This window comes from Macrobrachium nipponense, chromosome 28, assembly GCF_015104395.2.
Source record: "Macrobrachium nipponense isolate FS-2020 chromosome 28, ASM1510439v2, whole genome shotgun sequence".
Classification (NCBI taxonomy): domain Eukaryota; kingdom Metazoa; phylum Arthropoda; class Malacostraca; order Decapoda; family Palaemonidae; genus Macrobrachium; species Macrobrachium nipponense.
Window position 1 is genome coordinate 60,190,821 of NC_087217.1, and position 22,959 is coordinate 60,213,779.

Consider the following 22,959-nt stretch of genomic DNA (forward strand, 5'->3'; position numbering starts at 1 on the left):
TTATTGAATGATAATTTTTTGCTGCCTTCCACTATACGATTATGTTTTCTCACGTGGAGATATCGAAGTCCACACACTATTGTAACATCTTGTTTACTCATTTGTTTTCGTCATAATTTTTGAATGCTAGTTACTTGTTCAACAAATACGAGTTAGTAGTATTTGTTTGGTCCTGGTAAATGAAGTGCAGTATTTGAAATTCATAGTTAATTTTCTTTTGAGGTTCATATTTTAAAAATTCGGAAGTTCTAGGTATTACTAGATGACTTGACAAATTCCTAAGTTCAGCGTTTTGTTTAATAATATTCCCAAATTCTGAGTTTTGCAGGAGGAACTACCTATTTGATTTTCCCTAAAATCTCTGAAAAATATGAGTGTCCAGTAAACTTCTCCACAAATCAATATATATTTTGTCCTACTTTGCAATGATTGATTCTGTTCCGTCTACAATGGATTTTCATACTGAATGTATCCATCCGGTCTAATAATGGCCTGTCCACACTAGCAGGCAAATCACCCGGGCACTTTCAGCTGTTTATATTTTCTCTTGATTCTGAAGCAGTGTTACCAGACAATCTCATCGTTCTGGCTCCATACTCGGTCGGTCAGTGTATTGGAACATGTTAACATGTTATGGGAACAGTGTTTGCCCGTAGGGCAGGTGCCTGCTAGTGTGGACAAGGCCTCAGGTGTCAAAATACTGAATCAGACATAATATTTGCTAAACATTAATACCTTCATCGCTCCTGCACTCGTGTCGGGGCTGTAAAATAAAGACTGAAAATATAAGTGACACAAAAATTAAAAATACGAGTTAGTATTGCCTCTTGTATGAACATGGCAAACATGCCTTCAGGTAAGGATGAGTTTGCATCAAAACTTCGTTTTCTTTCGTATTTTATGGAATGTCCTGCTCTTTACTGAAAATACGGAGTCTCATAAAACTATATTATATTATCATTATTATTGGGTAGATCTCTCAATTTACGAGGGCACAAGTAATGTTCTTTAAGGTCCACAATAACATACCATCAGTATATTATTGTGGATCTTAAAGAACATTATTATTATTATTATTATTATTATTATTATTATTATTATTATTATTATTATTATTATTATTATTATATTAAATATTTTATTTACAATTATTATTATTATTATTTTTATTATTATAAAATATTTCATTTACAAATATAATTCTTATCATTATTTTTATTACTATATTAAAACTACCAGCCATCATCATCATCATTATCATTACAAAACTCCCTTTCAGTTCAGCACTGTTAAAGAGCGAGCTGCAATTCAGTCTAAAGCTTTAAACGCCATTAATCGTTGAATTATAATCGTTCGCGCACAGAAATGGCGACGCCTCCCTCAACGTTCGTTTTGTAATACCGAAAAAGGTCTGACGTAACGTGGACCAATTACAGAAATAATAAATTTCATAACTTTCATCGCAAAGGTCACTGGCATAATTTATATGCGAGTGAACGACGTCTTCGTATAACGCCATCATGCGTTGTAAGACTTTGCTCTCTCTCTCTCTCTCTCTCGTCTCTCCTCTCTCTCTCTCTCTCTCATATATATATATATATATATACTATATATATATATATATATATATATCTATATATATATAATATATATATATTCGTACAGCTCTACAACATAAAATATCGCAAGTTTTTAATGATAGATCGTCAATAAATATATAAATATATTATATAATATATGTATATATATATATATATATATATATATTTATACATATATATATATAATGCTTAAAAATCATAGTAGATGCACGCGACTTCATTAAATAAGCGAATACCACAGCAAAATTATAGGCAGAAATCGAAGCGCTTTCGTGTTTACTAAGACATTGGCATGGAATGAAATGACAATGTCTTAGTAAAAACGAAAGCGCTTGGATTTTTGCCTATCATTACCCTGTGGGTATTTGCTTGACTGTATATGTATATAGATTATAATATATATAATATATTATATATATATATATATATATATAATATATACTTCTTTTCATCTCGCTAGTGTTAACCATGATGAAAATGTGTAAATCTCTTAAGGAACATCACATTGATACTTTTTTGGTTTCGAGATTACGTGGGAGATAGGAGTCAGGTAGTTAGATTAGGAGACGTAAATTCTTGTATTGAAAAGGTTGAATTTGGGGTCCCACAGGGATCTGTCCTAGGCCCAATTCTTTTTTTTAATCTACGTTAATGATATGATTAAATACATAGAAAACTGCCTGCTAATTCAATATGCTGATGACACCCAAGTTCTTTTGGCTGATCAATTAGAAAATCTAGATGCCTTGATTAAAAGGACTGAAACTAATATGCTCAAAATTAAGAAATATTTTCTTAAGGAAAGGGCTATTATTAAATGCCACCAAAACGCAGTGCATGTTTGTGGGTAGCTCACAGTATATTAGCAAAACTTCCAGATGACATTGTAATAAAATGCGATGGGGATAAAGTAAAGATAAGTCAACATGTGAAAAATCTAGGTCTACACATGGACAGGTATATGACATTCAGTACTCACATTGACGAGCTGAGTAGAAACGTCAGTGGCATTCAATGTATCTAGTAGAGTAAAAAGATTACTTTGATGATACTACTCGAGCCTTGATTGTGGAAAGCCTGGTCCTGAGTGTAATAAACTACTGTATTAAGATATGGGAGACAAATGATATGCACATGGAAAAAGCTCAAAAAATCCAAAACTTTGCAGGTAGAGTAGCCGTTATTGGGTGTGAAAAAACACGATCACATCACCCCAACCCTCCAGCAATTAAAGTGGATAAAATTAAAAGAAAAGTGTATGTACGATGTTTGTGTTTTTGTTTTTAAAAGTTTGAGAAAAGAATATCCCAACTGGCTATACACATTTCCTACAGTTGGTAATTGTAGGAATGCATTAACAAGACAGAATGAAAATCTATATGTAGACAGCTATCGAACAGATTTGGGTTCACGCTCGATGGCAATAAGGGGCCCAGCTTGCTGGAATAAACTACCTCTGGAATTAAGAAAATGTATAGATGTTAGTTCTGAGTTATTCAAAGGAAACTTAAGCAATACTTCTTAAATTTTACTTTGAATGTATATATCCTAAAATTTTACAATCCAATTATTGTGAATTTTATGTAAATAATTTATATTGTAATGTAGCAGAATAACCATTTTATAATGGAATAAAGGTTTTTGACTTTGACTTTTGACTCTCTCTCAACCTATCTGACTACCATCGCATCTCCAGAAATTTGAAAGGATTTAAAAAAAACATTAATTACGGAGAAATCAAAACAAAATGTTTTTTTAACATTTTGATTTGATTTCTCTGTAAACAATTTTTTTTCTAATCCTTTCACTTTTCCTTAATGGCGTTCACTCACGATTTTCCCTCGCCGTCGTCATTACCATTTTCTTTTAATCACCCTTCGGTTCTGACCGAGGAAATTCCGTAATTACTGTCCGTCGTGGGGGAAGTACCGGTACGTCGATGACCTCGATGTTGTCGTTAGGCGATTTTGTAATTGTTCATTTGCCGTGTCAATTCCAGCGGCGAAGGGGGTGAGTTGCAAGTTAGCCTAATTAGCGTCGCAGGGTGAGTTACCAGTTTTTATTTTTTTCAGCTTTTTATTTTTTTTATCGTTATTCTTTACGGATTTGTTCGCGTCATCTTGGCACGAGCTACTTTTTTTTTTTTGTTTTTTTTTTGATGGAATTAATCGTGGATATACTGGAATAATAATATTACTGATAATATTGATAACAATGGCAATAAATTGTTGTACAATTCCATTCCAAGAATCCTAATGATACTGATACTCTTGATATCAATGATAAAAATTGTTTTGCAATTCCGTTTCGGGAATTTTTCCAATTCATGAAGAAGTGATATATTTTCTCTAAAAATAATAATAATAATATTAATAATAATAATCAATAATAATAATAATAATAATAATAATAATAATAAAATAATAATAATAATAATAATTGGGAAAAACTCTCTATCACGAGAGTCTATACAATGTTCTAAGGGGTCCACAATAATAAAAATGTTGAAAATTCGTGTATAATTTATAAACACTTTATAAAAGCTTTCGAACCGTTCTCTGGGTTCATCTATTGGACTGGAGATGAACCCAGAAAAGGGTTCGAAAGCTCCTATAAAATCTACATAAATTATACAAGAACTTTGAACATTTTTATTACTGTGGTCCCTTGGAATAATAATAATAATAATAATAATAATAATAATAATAATAATAATAATAAATAATAATAATAATAATAATAATAAATATTATTATTAATAATAATAATAATAAATAAAACAAATTAAATAAATAAATAAATAAATAAAACTGATTTAAATATCCGTTGTATTCAAGACGAACGTAGCAGTAACAGTAATGGCAACAAAAGAGCCGAATTAAATCAAAGACACGAAGAGACCAAAGACAAATCACTAATTGAAAGGCAAGTTCACCTGCGCGTGAACGCCTCCAAGAAAGCCTTCACGGTGACTTCAAAGCCCGTTAGTGAAGGCAGCATTACGTCAGTGAAGGACTTCGTCTTGCTCTGTCATTAGGTAATCCTTTTGACTCGTTTTCTGAAGAATGCTTTCTGTAATTGCCTCTGGAGCTTATAATAATAATAATAGTAAATAAAACTGTTTTTCTAATAACTATGATAAAAAAAGTAGAGCAATAATAATAATAATAATAATAATAATAATAATAATAATGATAGTATTAATAAATAAAAATGTTTGTTGATAATCATAATTATAACAACAGCAATAATAATTATAATAATAATGATCATTAATAACGGTATTATTACCGAATAAAATTGTTTTAATAATAATAATAATAATAATAATAATAATAATAATTCCAGTATTAGTAAGTAAAACCGGTTTTCTGATAATAATAGAAAGAACACCAATAATAATAATGATAAATAATAACGGTATAATTAGCAATTAAAATAGTGTTTATAATAATAATAAAAATAATAACAATAATACTAATAATAATAATAGCAATGGTGGTGTTATTAAATAAAACTGTTTCTCTGATAATTATGATCATGAACGCAATAATAATAATAATTATTAATAAAAATAAACGACTTCTTGCACTGTCATTCGGTAATCCTTTTGAGTCATTCTCTGAAGAATACATCTTGCCTTCTTTAATTGCCTTTGAACTTTATTTGACCTTTGTCGCGTTGTTTTCGGTAATTTTCTAAATCTTCTTTTCAACTTTTTTTTTATCACTTTTTCAATTCTTTAAAAAAACATTTTTCTCCTTCACTGTAATTCGTTTTAGTTCTGCACTTACTTGTTTTACCTCTTATTTCATTAAGTTTTCCCTCCGCGTTATAATCTTTAATCTCTCTTCGTGATGTATTCATTTTCCTTACATGGGACGAAACATTTTCTGCATTTTTCTCTCATCTTTTCATATTTGTCGTTTTCTTTCTTACGTCTACAAGTAATTCCTGCTTTCACAGACAACATTCGTTTCCAGTTATTCCTAAGTCTTAATTTTCTATTGTTTCCCGAAATATTTTGACTTCTCAAATAAGGATAAATATAAGATCACATTTCAAAGGCCTTCAGCATGAAATCATTTCTACAACTTTTTATTGTTCCATTTCTTTTCTCCCACTTGTCACTTATCATTATTATCATACTTGTGCTCTTCCCCACGCTTTAATATTATCTCTGTTCTTCCTTATAATTGTTGTTCTTATCGTTCTATTGTCTATGTCTCTCTTTCCATTGTTTCTAAGTACGTTTTTTACAGTTATATTCAACACTGCATTATCATCTCGACGTTTCCTTCATTTTTACTGTTTCTCATATTTATATTCCTCTTCTCAGGTTTGTCTTATCCTCTTTCACTTATTTCCTGCCTCTTCCTTCTGAATTTTCCCTTTATTAAGCACTACATTCTTTCTTTCTTACATTTTACCCGTTCTTGCATTTTTTATTCATCCACGCTCCCTCTTCTCTTCTGTCTTATTTCCTCTTGACCTGAATAGAAAAGAGACCAGGTCCCTTTCACTCTCCATCCTAAAAAAAGAAAAAAAAATTATCACAATCTTATTTCTTCAGCTCATCTTCCTTATATCAATCATTCTCAGAATCATACTCTTCCTTCTTCTTCTTCCACTGCTTCTTCTTCTCATTCTTCTTCTTCTTCTTCCACTGCTTTTTCTTCTTCTTCTTCTCCTTCTACTGCTTCTTCTCTTTCTTGCTTCATCTTCTTCTTCTTCTTCTTCTTCTTCTTCTCCTACTGCTTCTTCTTTTTCTTCTTCTTCTACTGCTTCTTATTCTCCTTCTTCCTCTTCTTCTCCTTCTTCTACTGCTTCTTCTTCTCATTTTTCTTCTTCTTCTTCTTCTCCTTCTTCGTCTTCTTCTACTACTTCTTCTCATTCTTGTTCTTCTTCTTCTCCTTCTTCTTCTTATTCTTCTACTGCTTCTTCTTCTCATTCTTCTTCTTCTTCTTTTACTGCTTCTACTTCTTCTTCTTCCACTGCTTCTTCTTCTCATTCTTCTTCTACTTTTTCTTCTACTGCTTCTTCTTCTCATTCTTCTTCTTCTTCTACTGCTTTTTCTTCTTCTTCTTCTACTACTTCTTCTTCTACTTCTTCGTCTTCTTCTTCATTCTACTGCTTCTTCTTTCATTTTTTTATTCTTCTTTCTCTACTGCTTGTATTCTTCTTCGTTCTTCTATTCTTACTTCTTCTTCTACTTCTTCGTCTTCTTCTTCCTCTTCTCATTCTTCTTCTTCTTCTACTGCTTTTTCTTCTTCTTCTTCTACTACTTCTTCTTCTACTTCTTCGTCTTCTTCTTCTTCTACTGCTTCTTCTTCTCATTCTTCCTCTTCTTCTACTGCTTTTTCTTCTTCTTCTTCTACTTCTTCTTCTTCTACTTCTTCGTCTTCTTCTTCCTCCCTCTCTCCTATCACTCATCCCATTCCCCATCTTTATCAGTCTCCCCTTCTTCACTTCCGAAGTCCGGATGGAGGTACGCGTAGATGGAATAAGATCAAGAGGGAAAGAGTCAATGAAGAGGAGAGTAAATAGAAAGAGAGAGGAGGAGGAGAGGTGGAAGAGGAGGAGGCGGGGAAAAAAGGACGGAGTTGTTCAGAAACTTCATCATCGTCTTTGACATCTACTACAATGGAGGAGTCGATGCCTCCTACCGTTGCTTGTTCCCACGACCCGAAGATACGGACAAAAACAAAAGAGGAAGGATGCTACAGAGAGAGAGAGAGAGAGAGAGAGAGAGAGAGAGAAACAAGTTTTTCGTTGTACGGTAAAAACAAACAGTGACGTCAGGTATTATCTACAAATTGACGAAAACAAAGGAGTAGAGATGAATTATATTTGTATGTGTATATATTAGTAAATAATATATATATATAATATATAAGATATGTAATTATACATCTAATCATATATATATATATATATATATAGTATATATATATATATACATATATATATATATATTATATATATATACATATATATAATTTGTATTTCCATTATTACAAGCCAACAGCAGCAGCACCCAAATACAGATAAAAAAACTGAGGAGTACAGAACAAGCTATGAATGAGAAATAACAAAAATAAGATGAGCATCTAATGTGATAATAACAAACGAAATTTCATCAACAAATAACAAACAGATTTAAAAGTGAAGCTCATGTTCGTCTCTTCAAAGAAAAGAAAAAAAACACTTGTACCAAGTTCCAATGAAGCTCATGTTCGTCTCTTCAAAGAAAAGAAAAAAAACACTTGTACCAAGTTCCAATGAAGCTCATGTTCGTCTCTTCAAAGAAAAGAAAAAATAAACACTTGTACCAAGTTCCAATGATTCAATTACGGTAAAAAAAGATAATTTTCCAATTTATTTGCAACAGGAATAAAAACTTCAATAAAACTGAGCTGTATTCAACCTCACAGAATAAAAGGGAAGCCTTTTAGAATGAACTGGATATCCACCACTACGTGGTGGATTAGTCAGAGATCTTAATGCAAGGGAAGGCCAGAATTAATAAATATCTTAAACAGCTTAAACAATGAGCTAAGTGAACGACAGTGCCAAAGATTAACATCAAGATCAGGTATAGGAAAGTGATGTAACTCAAGATTGTATCTAATAATTTAAGGCGCATGTCGGTTGCTGGACACCTAAGAGGGGAAACTTGAAAACATGCAAGAGCAAAAGAATTCAAACATTTAAATAATTCCTCAGACAGGTAGGTCTCCAAAAACCTCGAAAGATGTTCTAGTTTACCGATATTTTGTACAATGGAAGTAGAGAGAACGTATATGCAATCAAGAGTCGTAAACAAACACACACGTACCACCCATATACATGAATTTTCATCAAATCACCGTGATTCATAATTATACATGCATTAAGCTACAAATGCCCTTTGATATCCAATTCGCTCTACCTCGGAATTAATATATTTCCATATATGTTAAACGAAGAGGAACTTTTTAGCTGTTAATAATTTCGTCCTCTCCTGGATTCGAACCAGCGCACAGAGGAGAAATTAGGACTTCAGTGATGTTACCGACCAGCCCTACAAGTGAGGTATAAGTTGATACCGATTCCGCCCTTACAAATCACTATCAAACTCAGGTATTTGTGATTAGAACAGATATCCACTCACCTCTACAATGTTAACCAAGTCGTACCTTTGCCGCACGTAGCCATAGTATGAATCTTTATCACATCCAAATAAGTTTGCTAATATATATAAGGGTTTAGTGTTAATCGAACAATAAAATACGGTATATACTAAAGATAAGTGACGATATCATATATGCCTTGAATATATACTATGTGTATGGCATATATATATGTATATATATATATATATATATAGGTAGATATATATATATAGATATATATATATATATGTATGTATTTTTTTTTTGACACTCATCTATCACATGATAGGGTGTTTGTTTGTAAAATAGTGAAAAAAAAACCTTTATTTTTACGGCAAGGAGGACCATAGTATGAAAAAGATGTGTTTTATGAACATATTTTTGAAATCAGTCTGATGGAAAATAGTTCACATTATATCTTTCTACAACAAAATAAGTTATATATATATATATATATATATATATATATACATATATATATATATATATATATATATATATATATATATATATATATATATATATATATATAGAATGCTTAATTTTGATATGAGAAGCAGAGAATGATACCAGTACTATGATTACACCCAGGATAAATCTTTATTATATAGACAGCTTTGTTTGTATGTTGTTTTTACGTTACATGGAACCAGTGATTATTCAGCAACGGGACCAACGGCTTTACGTGACTTCCGAACTACGTCGAGAGTGAACATCTATCACCAGAAATACACATCTCTCACGCCTCAATGGAATGGCCGAGAATAGAACAACAGTGGATCGTAAAAAAAAAAACTTTTGTCACTACAAACATAGTATTATAATGCCATTTTCTTTTAGAGGATTCCTGTCTTTCAGTCGTATGCCTCGCACTATTTTCGATACAATATTTGTCCATGGTCTGCACATTTAAGCAGTCATTAAATTTACCGGCTAAAATACTATGATTATTGGAAGCACCGTCCTTTGTTCATCTACGATGCATTGCAGTTTCAGTAAAACTGTAATGAAAGTGAAAATGAGTCTTTTCATGTATTTTCATTTTTTAAGAGAACGGAAATGAGGAAATAAAATTTACATCTATGGCAATTTTTTTCGTAGAGGAAAAAAGTCAGTTGAGAGATTTCAACTCATATTTGGAATTCATAATAAATAATAACACGTCTCTCAGAGTGTCCGCCATTACATTTTTTTTTTTAAAGGACTTCCAGTTGTTCTGGACTTTTCCGACTTCGTACGTTCAATCTCTCTCTCTCTCTCTCTCTCTCTCTCTCTCTCTCAAACAGCTTCGTGAGCTTAATCAAAACCTTGTCAATATTTACGTTTATTCAACAGCCATTTCCGAATGACCATAATATCCTTTTTATTTCTTCATTTCTTGCTCTAGCGTCGCAGAAAAATTCGGTTAATTATTTAGTAGTTTCCCTTATAAGTTTCTTTCGATTCTTCTGACTGAAGTCTAATCAAGGTTGTGTTTTACTTTTGTGATTTTCATAACGATTCTTTTTCTTTATCCCACTAAAGTCAATCTGGGAAATTTGACCACTTCCTACTTCCAAAAAATAAAAAGTGAGAGAGAAAAAATACAAATTTACATATAAGAATTCTCAGGACCAGAGATTGTCCAGAGAGAACGCATCCAAGGGGAACCATCTCGTCACTGCTGCTTTTAGGCAATAACGTCAGAACTGGAAACTAGTTTCTTTCTCATATTACGCGTCTCAAGTTTGCCTTCTTTAAGCTGATGGTCAGCGAGTATCATTTTTTCTTTTTTTTTTTTTTGCTTGACTGAATTTCTTTGACATTAAAACAAAAATATTGTAAACAGTCACGTCATTATTACTTATCTCATATTAACTTATTCAAATTTTTTCTACCTTTTTCTTATTGCATTTTTCTAAATTATTTTCTTTAACGCTTCGTTCATTTCTTGGTAGCGATTTTTGGATCATCATTGTGTATTTTTCCTTTATAATTTTTCCTCTTATTCATCTTATTTTATGTCCTGAGATTTTCGTTTATCGAAGCTGTAAGTTTACGATATTTTTTTCTTCTCTTCATTTTCTCTTCAAGCATTCTTATTCTTCTTTTTATTCTGTTTCTTCTCTGGGGCTTCTTTCTTTAATGTTGGGTCTCCCTGCGTCATAATGCTCGAAATTTTCCCTTTTCCCTTACCTTTCTTTCTGCAGATGTAATCAACTTACTTATTTTCAATCTTTTATTCTTATATTTTTATTGGACTTCTTTTTTTACTTGAAATCATTAATACTGATTCTTTTAATTACTCCTATTTCACTTTTCTCGTTATTCTGCCTATCCATCATTCAGTGCGTGGTATTTCAGTTCCATCCTCCCATCATGTTTGTATTCCTTCTAACCTATTCTATTATTTATATTTGTCCTTCATTATATCCTTACTAATTCAATTTCAACTACACTTTTTATCTCTAAGTTCTCTTTTGATGTTAAAAGATATACATGTGCACACACACACACACACACACACACACACACACACACACACACACATATCATATATATATATATATATATATATATATATATATATATATATATATACACTAGTAAAATAGCTGACCAACCCGAAACTGCCCGGGAAAACTCTGAATGACAATAATGATGATGATGATGATATATGGAATTTAGACCAAAGGCCAAGTACTGGAATCTGTAAGGTCATTCAATGCTAAAAGGGAAATTAACAGTAAGGAGGCTTGAAAGGTGTAGCAGGAGGAAAACCTCGTAGCTGCACTATGAAACAATGGTTAGAGAGTGTGGAAAGGCAGATGGAAGAGAGAGAATATGAACGGAGGTACAGTCAAAGAAATGAAAGAGGTTGCAACTAAGGGTGGAAGATACGCTACAAAGACCATTAAGTAATGCCTACAGTATACCGTGTGTGGTGCACTGACGGCGCTAACCCCCTACGGGAAAACTCTGAAGACGATCGATAAACTCTCGCTCTCTCTCTCTCTCTCTCTCGCTCTCTCTTCCAGAATTATGCTGGAACATACTCAAACACACACACCTCCATAATTATATATATATATATATATATATATATATATATATATATATATATATATATATATATATATATATATAATGCATGTGCAAGAAAGACAGCGAAAAGGCAAAAAAAATCGCATAATTTCTCTTATACACTAAACATATTTCTACAAATAAAGACAAAATTATAAGACTGAATCAAACCGACAAATATAGAAGAATAAAACTTCTCAGATGAATAAAAAAAATGAAATAATAAAACTGAAAAAAAAACTGAAGCTGAAACGTCCGTAATTGCAGGATCGTGCAACACCGACATCTGATTCCCTGAATCTCCAGAATCGCTTAGAAAGATTCACCCCACGACCTTGTTACTTGGTGACTCCCGTCTTTTCTTTTCTTTTTTTTCGTTTTTTCCCCCGTTTTTATGACTCGCTGCTTCGCTTTTACTGCTTGTTTTTATCACTGATCTTTTTCTTGAGGTTCTTTTCATTCATTCGCGTTTTTTTCAACTTATCTTTTATTACTTCTGACTTGTCTTTTTACGCTTGTTTTTTTTACGCTTTTTTTATTACTCATCTTTGTTCCGAGTTTTTTTTTTCGTTTGCTTCATTCATTTGCTCTCCTTTCGTGACTTTTTATTGCTCCTTTTTATTACTTGCTATTTCATATTTGGTATTTCTTTTTCCTTGTCTTATTATTCTGTTTATCTTTTACCCTTTGATCTCTCTCTCTCTCTCTCTCTCTCTCTCTCTCTCTCTTCTTATCCTTCTTCTACTTCTTCGGCTTCTGATTATTATTCTAATCACATTCTCTGCGTCTTTATGAATCTCATCCACGTTATATTTTAATATCTGATGGGGTTTTCCTCTCTTCTTCTTCTTCTTCTTTTTCTTGTCTCCTTCTTTTGAAAACGTCTTTTCCACGTTCTTTTTTGAGCCTCCTCAGCCTTCATTATGCCTCGTTTCCTTATCATTTCTTCTCCTTACACATTCTTGTTAATCTCCCTTTGCTTCTCTCCTTTTTCTCTTGTTTTACTTTTCGCAAATTATTTGCTCCTTTTCGTTTTCATAATTTATTTAATTTATTCCTATTTAATATTTTCGTATTAGATTTAATTAGTTATTGTTTGTTTGTTTGTTTGTATGGTGTTTTTACGTTGGAACCAGTGTTTATTCAGCAACGGGACCGACGGCTTCACGTGACTTCCGAACCACATCGACAGTGAACTTCTATCACCAGAAATACACATCTCTAACCCCTCAATGGAATGCCAGAGAATCGAACTCCCAGCCACCGAGGTGGCAGGTCAGGATCATACCGATCACGCCACTGCGTCGCTTTAATTAGTTATTTATTTATGAATAATTTAATTTACTGAATTATTTACCTGGGGCACTTTGCATCACACGGCTCTGAAGGCAATTGTGCTGATATATTGACCTTTTATCTATTATCTTTTTCCTTTTTATTAGTCTCATCTCCTTTTCCTTCAAATTTCAATCTTCTTATTCTTAATTCTTTCACTCTCCGTTTCCTTCTCGTTACTCTCGTTTTCTCCTTCAAATTTTAGTCTTCTTCCTCTTCATTTTTTTATTCTTCTTTTTACTCCTTGTTACTCTCATCTCCTTTTCCTTAGAATTTTACTTGTCTTCTCTATTTTTTTTTTTATTATTCTTTTCACGTCTTATTCTCGTTTCCTTTTCCTTCAAATTTCAATCGTCTTCTTCTTCATTTTTTCATTCTCCTTTTTACGTCTTGTTACTCTTATCTACTTTTCCTTAAATTTCAATCGTCTTTTTCTTCATTTTTTATTCTTCTTTTTACGTCTTGTTACTCTAATCACCTTTTCTTTTAAATTCTAGTATTCCCATTCTTCTTTTTACTTCTTCTTAATCTCATCTCCTTTTCCTTTGAATGACAATCGTCTTCTTCTCCATTTTTTCATTCTTCCTTTTACTTTATCTTATTCTCATCACATTTTCCTTGAGTCTTCTACTTCCTCAGTTTTTTTATTTTTCTTTTGACTTCTTTTTACTCTCGTCACCTTTTCCTTCAAATTTTAGTCTTTTTCTTCTAATTTTTTTTTTTCATTCCTATTTTTACTTCTTGTTAATCTCATCTAATTTCTTTCGAATTTCAATCTTCTTCTCCATTTTTCATTCTTTTTTTGCTTTTTCTTATTCTCATCATATTTTCCTTCGAACTTGAGCCTTCTTCTCCTTCTTCTTCTTCTTCTTCTTCTCGCAGACGTTTGTCAATTACCTCCCTGTCAGTCCCTCGCCTCGTTGATAAGAGCCAAGTAATCGCTCCTCCCCCAAATTAACCCTTTGGTAACCGCGAGCACAAAATTGCTACCTGTCTGTACTTGAGGTCCTTCGAAATTAAATGGTAATGGTAGTTTAAGGAGGCTATGGCGGCTAATGTTATATTATTGATTGATTGATTGAATGATGGTTGAACTGTCGTCTAATCTAATCTAATCTTTATGTAAGGTCCCCAGAAATTAAATGTTACCTAATAAAGTTTATGGGGACGATGCCGTGATGTTATATTATTGATTGATTGAATGATTGGTTCAACTGTCACCTAATCCTCAAGACCACTTTAATAAGGTCCCCAGAAATTAAAAATTCACTCATACAGTGTATACGTATAGGATTGATATCGTGATGTTATATTACAGATTGATTTATTGATTGGTTCAACTTTCACCTAATTTTCAAGACCACTTTACTGTAAGGGCCACTGAAATTACATGTTACTTACTACAGTTTATGAGGACGAAACCTCATAAACTGTTGTACTATATATATATATATATATATATATATATATATATATATATATATATATATATATATATGTGTGTGTGTGTTGTGTGTGTGTTGTATTTGATGTATATATATATACAATTGTTCTGTACAATAGTACAATTACTAGAAGGACCTCATTCAAACTGGATCGTATCTAATGAAGTCATTTATTCAAAAAAGTTACCAATTTTGAATAAATAACTCCACTAGGTACCATCCAGTTTGAAAGAGATCCTTCTAGTAATATATATATATATATATATATATATATATATATATATATATATATATATATACAGTATGTGCGGAAAGTTAAGGCACGCTCTGAAGAAAAAAAAAAACTTTCTTTATATTAGTTAGAAAAAAAGTAGAAATTGGGTATTCACATACAAAATTAATACTTGGTTATGTTCCCCTGACGTTTAATGACTTGTCTGATACGTCTAGGAACACTCATGGCCAGATTTTGGAGTGTTTCTTGGGGAATTTCCCCCCCCCCCCCACCTGGCAAATAGCCGCCTCCAACTGTGGGATAGAGGTGGTAGGGATGTTCCTAAGCTTCCCCTTAATGATGGCCCAGAGGTTTTCTATTGGGTTTAGGTCAGGTCTGTTACCAGGCCACTCATCAAAAAAGGGTACAGCACAATCCTTGAGCCAATTCTTCACTTTACGGGCATTGTGACAGGGAGCACAGTCTTGCATAAAAAACTCGGCCCCTGTTTTCTCAAAACTAGACTCTAACACGTCATTCAGCAATTCAAAATAGTTATATTGATTCATTATCTGGTTCTTAGGAAGAATGACTAAATCCCCCACACCACCATAGGCAAAACTGCCCCATTCCATAAGGCTAGGAGGGTGCTTGACAGTCTTTTCTGTGTACTGGGGAAGGTAAGGGTCCGACCCAGAAGGGCGATAAATACGTTTAGTCCCTCATCCATTCACAAAGAACGTAGCCTCATCGGTCCACAACACCTTCTTCCACTGTTCTTCACCCCCAAACAACAAATTTCTTGGCAAATTGAAGCCAACAGCGCTGATGGCACTCAGACAGAAGCAGCTTCTTCCGAGCCTTGTAACTACGCAAAAGAAGGTCGTCATGGATACGCTGCTGCACCATTCTTAAAGAGACGTGGCCTAACAAATGGGGGTTCTTTGCTTTTATTTCTGGGGCAGATAATGAAGGATCAGCCTTCAACTGTCGATGTATAACCTTCAGTGTCCTCTGAGAGGTTATACAAGGCCATCCAGGCTTAGGGGCAGGGTCAGGGATACATGAGCTGCCTGAATCTTGAAATCGTTTTACCCAACGCTGAACGGTACGCACACCTAGGCCTTTCTGGGCAGCAATATCCTTATTTTTGACACCTCATTGTGAAGGTCTATTATTGCAGCAATCTCCTGTGGGCCAACAACACTGCGAGACATCACTAACACCAAAAAAAAGCAGACACAAAGTGTATAATGCGGCACAATAAACGGTCCAAGCGTGGAGCAAAAAAAAAGCATGTCCGCTCACCAGTGATACCCGTGGTTGTTGTACTCTGGGAAATGGTTGCCAGGGTGTACGACGCTACCAAACTGCCGCCTATACATTTCGCTTACTGTAGAAGATTTTAAGGGGTATTGTCAAAAAGTGCTAAAAAACAAGGCACGGCTGTTTCAGTGCCTTAACTTTCCGCACATACTGTATATATATATATATATATATATATAAATATGTATATATATATATATATATATATATATATATATACATATGTACATATATAACAGCAAATACAAAGCAAAAAAATTAATCACAAGATTAGAAAATAAAGAACTAAAACAAACGCAAAACATAAAAATAAGGTGAAATATAAACAAACTACCACACCTAAAGTAAAATAGCTAACGACCCACTTTGGGTGTGGTAGTTTGTTTATATTTCACCTTATTTTTATGTTTTGCGTTTGTTTTAGTTCTCTTTTTTCTAATTTTGTGACTAATATTGTAGTTTGTATTTGCTGTTCGTTTTATGTTTTGTTAGCATTTTTACTGATGATTTCAGTAAGACAATTAATTTTATTATTATGTAATATATATAGTGTGTGTGCGTGTGTGTGTGTGTATAAATAAAAGGAACACTCATTTTAATTACTATTAGCAGTCCTGATCACGCCCTTCGTGGCGAATTACAATACATTTACGCTCTTCCTCTCTCTCTCTCTCTCTCTCTCTCTCTCTCTTTATATCATCTTCTCCATTTGCAACTCTACCGTAATGAGGAGGAGGATGTTGCAAGCACGAGAGCTCCCAAGCAAGTTGAGAGAGAGAGAGAGAGAGAGAGAGCGAGATAGAGAGAGAGAGAGATCGTGTGCAGGCATGCAATGTTGCAACTTCCTTTTCATTACAGTGCAACCCCCAACTACGGAGGATAATGGCCTCGGGATACGCAAGAAGCCTCGAAATGGTGTCACACAGAGGGAGAGAGAGAGAGAGAGTACTCGCTCAAAGGCAACGACAGTCACGCAGAAAGACAGACAGTATGGTAAAAATAGACCGCAGAGATTCGAACACATAACCAGACATTCAGACAACACGAACCAGACAAGCAGACAACCAAGCAGACAAACAATTTAGACAGCACTAAGCAGAGAGAGAGAGAGAGAGAGAGAGAGAGAGAGAGAGAGAGAGAGAAGACCGTTTACGTGAGACTAGAGGTAAACCACCTTATCCGTTTAAGGAAGACAATGAAAACGTAAAGGGAAAAAAATGTCTATCAGTGAAGGAAAGTGAAAGGGATATCGAAAAATAGAAAGGGTGTGGAAAGTAAAAGGGAATTCGGAAATGTTCTTAGCTAATGAAGAAGAAGAAGAAGAAGAAGAAGAAGAAGAAGAAGAAGAAGAAGAAGATCGGAGAATGAGGACGAGGATGTGTTTATTTGGAGGGAACTTGTTCCTGAAATCTACTACATCCCGTCGAGATCCCATGATACATAGAGGTGCGTCTTTGATAGCGGATTATGAATGGGGAGTAACGCACACAATGGCGAAACAACATGGGCAGTTGGCCAACGAAAACACTCCAAACACACTCCAAACTCCGTATGAATGGCAGACGAAAGAGCAAAGAAACATGGGATGATACGTGTACAGAGAATTCATGAATATATTTTCAGTATGATGCAGTATCAACTTTAAAAACAAATGCAGTAAGGCATGTAACGGATTGTAACTCTCAGGGAAAGGATATTTGTAAGGGAACGAAAATCTCTTGGTATAATATATATATCTAATATTCATATATATCTCAATATATATACTATAATATCTTATAGATATGTATGGGGCTGGATGTATGTCTGTATGTTTAGATATATTATCTATGTATATATATGATATATAATAATCTAATATATTAATTATATATAAATGTGTGATATGGCATGATTATTACCATTTCCACACATATCTATGAAGTAACAAGAGGATGAGGCTGCTAGCCACATACCCTAATTTCGAAACTTGGTCATGACGGTGTAGATTACGAGTGTCTAGTTACCAATCCAACTACCGACTGCACCCAGCGTTGCTTATTCAGAATAACCGAAGACCAGCGATAAATAGAATATGCTATCGCAAAGATATAAATGCTGATAAATGCAGTATTTATATAATACGCAATTAACAAACGCCATTTCAGCAATGATTTTTTTTTCATTACAGTTATAGAGATGGTAAAGTTTGACTGTACATACATACATACATCCATACATTCATAAATTCTTCAACTGTGAATGCGCCAAGAGCCTCGCGTGTTTTATAGATCTTGGTGTAATTTTACAAGTTTGACCTGACCACCTAACGTGCCTGTAAATCATTCGCTCCCATTCACAAGTTCTGTGATTTACAACAATGTACCAACATATATACTGCAGTTGTTTTAGCTTGCTTGCTCGCTTATTCTCTCTCTCTCTCTCTCTTTCTCTCTCTCTCTCTCTCTCTCTCTCTCTCTCTCTCTCTCTCTCTCTCTTTACACCTACTTTCCCGTTTATGAATAATTATCTACTTCTTTCCATCTCGTTTAGCTTTTAGCTTTACACCCAATATCTCATTTTTCTTTCCCAATCTCATAGCGCCTCTCATTTAGCTTTTAACTTTATGCCCAATATCTCAGTTTTCTTTCCTTTTCATTCAGCTTCTACATTTATGTCCAATATCGAAGTCCATATCTGTGTGTGTGTGTGTGTGTGTGTGTGTGTGTGTGTGTGTGTCTGTAGATTGGTATGTAAACAAGGCAAATCACCTTTCATTAAGTCAACCAGGAATGCGAATAGGAGAATACAGATAGGAGAACACAGGAATAAGGTAGAATAAAGGAACATGATGAAGATGAAGAATGAGCCATACATCATTCAAGCCTTTTGTCTAATAACGCCCTGCATCTCCTGCCCCTCCCTCACCCCTCCCAACCCCCCCCCCCCCTCCCTTCCAGCCTGCTTTTTCCTTGGTTTTGTATTGTTTTTTCTTGTTACGATAAGAGAGAGAGAGAGAGAGAGAGAGAGAGAGAGAGAGAGAGAGAGAGAGAGAGAGAGAGACTATAAATAAAGTCCTATGTTAAAGAAGAAACTGCAGCAAGCACAAGAGAATGATGTAGAGGTGAAAAACTAAAAAAGGGGCCATGATATTTCAAAATTCCACTTAAAAATACTCTCTCTCTATCTCTCTCTCTCTCTCTCTCTCTCTCTCTCTCTCTCTCTCTCTCTCTCAGTTTTCTTACACCATGTTTCTTCTCTCTCTCTCTCTCTCTCTCTCTCTCAGTTTTTCTACACCATGTTTCTTCTCTCTCACTCTCTCTCAGTTTTCTTACACCATGTTTCTTCTCTCTCTCTCTCTCTCCTCTCTCTCAGTTTTTCTACACCCTGTTTTTCTTCTCTCTCACTCTCTACTCAGTTTTCTTCACACCATGTTTCTTCTCTCTCTCTCTCTCTCTCTCTCTCTCTCTCTCTCTCTCTCTCTCTCTCAGTTTTTCTACACCATGTTTCTTCTCTCTCTCTCTCTCTCTCTCTCTCTCTCTCTCTCTCTCTCTCAGTTTTTCTACACCATGTTCCTTCTCTCTTTCTCTCTTTTTCTGTCAGTTTTCCTACACCATGTTTCTTCTCTCTCTCTCTCTCTCTCTCTCTCTCTCTCTCTCTCTCTGTCAGTTTTTCTACACCATGTTCCTTCTCTCTCTCTTTTTTCTGTCAGTTTTCCTACACCATGTTTCTTCTCTCTCTCTCTCTCTCTCTCTCTCTCTCTCTCTCTCTCTCTCTCTCTCTCTACACAGTGTTCGTTCTCTCTCTCTCTCTCTCTCTCTCTCTCTCTCTCTCAGCACCACGCTCTCTGTCTCTCTCTCTCTCAGCACCATCGCTCTCTGTCTGTCTGTCTCTCTCTCTCTCTCTCTCTCTCTCTCTCAGCACCATCGCTCTCTCTACGTTTTCCTACACCATGTCTCTCTCTCTCTCTCTGTCTCTCTCTCTCTCTCTCTCAGCACCAACATCCATCCCATCAAAAGAGTCCCTCATCCCCCAACCGCTATTCCTGACCGGTAGCCCTCCGGAGAACGCGTTTAAAATCTCCTTCGACCGAAAGAAATCCTTTATGCGCTTGAAAGGGATCCTTCCACAAGCAAGCGCCTCCTCATTCTATCAAGCAGCCGAAGGATAATCATTATTTCAATGCATCATTAACCGCCGGTTCCTTCAACGATCAGCTGGTTCCCCTCCTAAACCATCGGTGGTCGAGAGAGCGATGATGTGTTCATTGGAAAAAACCTGTTTCTTTTCATTTCCAATTTTCTTATAGTTTTTTTAACGCCTTTTTTTTAAATTCTATAATTGTTGCGGCTGTCATTTTTTTTCTTTTTTTTGGGGGGGTATGGGTTTTCACTTTGATTAACTGCTATTATTGGTTTATGCCAGAACTTCAGTTTGCACCTGCTTGTATTTACAGAAAAAAAAAAACATTCGTTTTCTTTCAAGGTTTTTTGCTGTTCCATCATTATTAAGATCTTTTTCATTCTATTGTCTCTTTCATTATTGCAGCTGTTGTTTCTTACATTAATTATGGGTTTACACAAATTACTTTTATTGATATATACCTAAGAGTCATTTGCTCCTTGCTTATATTTTAATATCTACTTACATTTTTATCTAGATATTTATCAATTTAATTCATCTTTTCTTTTTCTAATAAGTAATCTATTCTTCCTTTACTTGTTATTACCATCCGTTACTTCTTTCAAATGAACACCATATTTTTTGGAAGTTTGAATTTCAAGTCAATGGCCCCTGTGGGTTTGTCCCATGTGAATAGGGTTTACCTACTGAATAATAATAATAATAATAATAATAATAATAATAATAATAATAATAATAATAATAATATAATAAAATAATCGGAACCAACCAGAAAAGACTATACAGCCAACTAAGAGGGGAAGAAGACCACCCAGAGAAATTCCTGAAGCCGAACCAAGTAAGAGACTCTGGGAAAACATAATAGAGCGGGCAGCCCGACCGTTGAGATACAACGAACGAGATACCGACTGTAACCCCTACTGGTATTAGGAGTAGACTTGTAAACTGTGAAACTGACCGTCTGCCGAAAATATATTGGTGGCTTACTTAACAAGCACCACTAATTGCTCGTTAGATTTTGGGTCTAGATCCAATATATGAGATACCAGATGAAACTAATATATAATATATCTGCAGACTCTACTGATTATAGAATGACCAGTGACAGACATTTTGGAGGGTGGGTTCCCCCTGACAGACGCACTGAAAAGGGGGTGTTAATTGGATCTAGATCCAACTTAGGAGATACCGAGTAAAATTTACACTTACAATAGCACTGCACATCCTAGAATACTGTGGTGGTAATGACAGACGTTTTAGTGGGTGGTTCCCCCTGACAGACGCCCCACAACGAGTGGGGAGGGGGAGGCAGGATTACAAGTAAAATCTGTACTACAATAGTTTTGCACATCCTAGAATGCTGTGATGGCAATGCCAGACATTTTAGTGGGTGGTTACCCTTTCACAGACATAACCTACGATTGGAAGGGAGAGGTGGGACACCTTGAAATATTTCAAAATCTATTATAGGCAATATTGATATTAGAAATATGGTAAGTATCTGAAAATCGTGAGCCTGATAAAATGTAAAAGGCATAAAATTCAAGAAATATTGTGATGTTTCAGGATAAGAATTACTGCCGGAGTTATTAAAACCTATTGAAGTATGGAATATTTCACTTCATTGAATTCCATCACATCTATATAAATATTATGTGTGAGACCTACTATCTTGGTCTACATTCTATAGTTTCACACACACACACACACACACACACACACACACACACACACATATATATATATATGTAATATATATATATATATATATATATATATATATATACACATACTATATATAATATTAGCACTATCCTTTGGTTTGGAGTTATTACTTCACACAAAGTATTTTATCTGAATGGGAGGGGTTCATTGGCAACAGCTGCAAGTATGTGTGCTGACCCATTTTAATTTTTGAATAATTAAACCAGTCATATGGTGCCAATAATTAAACAAGTCATATGGTGCCACTCTCAGTTCCTCTAAAAAAAGAAATGTAAGATAATAGAGCGGCAGCCCGGACCGTTGAGATACAACGAACGAGATACCGACTGTAACCCCTACCGGTATTTAGGAGTAGACTTGTAAACTGTGAAACTGACCGTCTGCCGAAAATATATTGGTGGCTTACTTAACAAGCACACTAATTGCTCGTTAGATTTTGGGTCTAGATCCAATATATGAGATACCAGATGAAACTAATATATAATATATCTGCAGACTCTACTGTTTATAGAGTGACCAGTGACAGACATTTTGGAGGGTGGGTTCCCCCTGACAGACGCACTGAAAAGGGGGGGTTAATTGGATCTAGATCCAACTTAGGAGATACCGAGTAAAATTTACACTACAATAGCACTGCACATCCTAGAATACTGTGGTGGTAATGACAGACGTTTTAGTGGGTGGTTACCCCCTGACAGACGCTCCACAACGAGTGGGGAGGGGGAGACAGAATCTGCATCCAACATTGGAGATACCAAGTAAAATTTGTACTACAATTGCACTGCACATCCTAGAATGCTGTGATGGTAATGCCAGACATTTTAGTGGGGAGTTACCCCTGAGAGACACCCCACAACGAGTGGGGGGAAGGGGGAAAGGGAGGGGGAGACAGGATCTCCCTCCAACATCGGAGATACCAGGTAAAATTTGTACTACAATAGCACTGCACTTCCTTGAGTACTGCAGTGTAATGA

General features: G+C 34.7%; 1 protein-coding gene across 1 annotated transcript; it reads left to right on the forward strand.

Moving 5' to 3' along the window:
• The first annotated feature begins 837 nt into the window (after window positions 1-837).
• LOC135201210 (uncharacterized protein DDB_G0271670-like) lies at window positions 838-7,148 on the forward strand. The gene is made up of 4 exons (XM_064230088.1): window positions 838-856; window positions 4,439-4,584; window positions 6,352-6,725; window positions 6,803-7,148. The coding sequence occupies exons 1-4, from the start codon at window positions 838-840 to the stop codon at window positions 7,146-7,148; spliced, it is 885 nt and encodes a 294-aa protein (XP_064086158.1).
• Window positions 7,149-22,959: the final 15,811 nt, after the last annotated feature.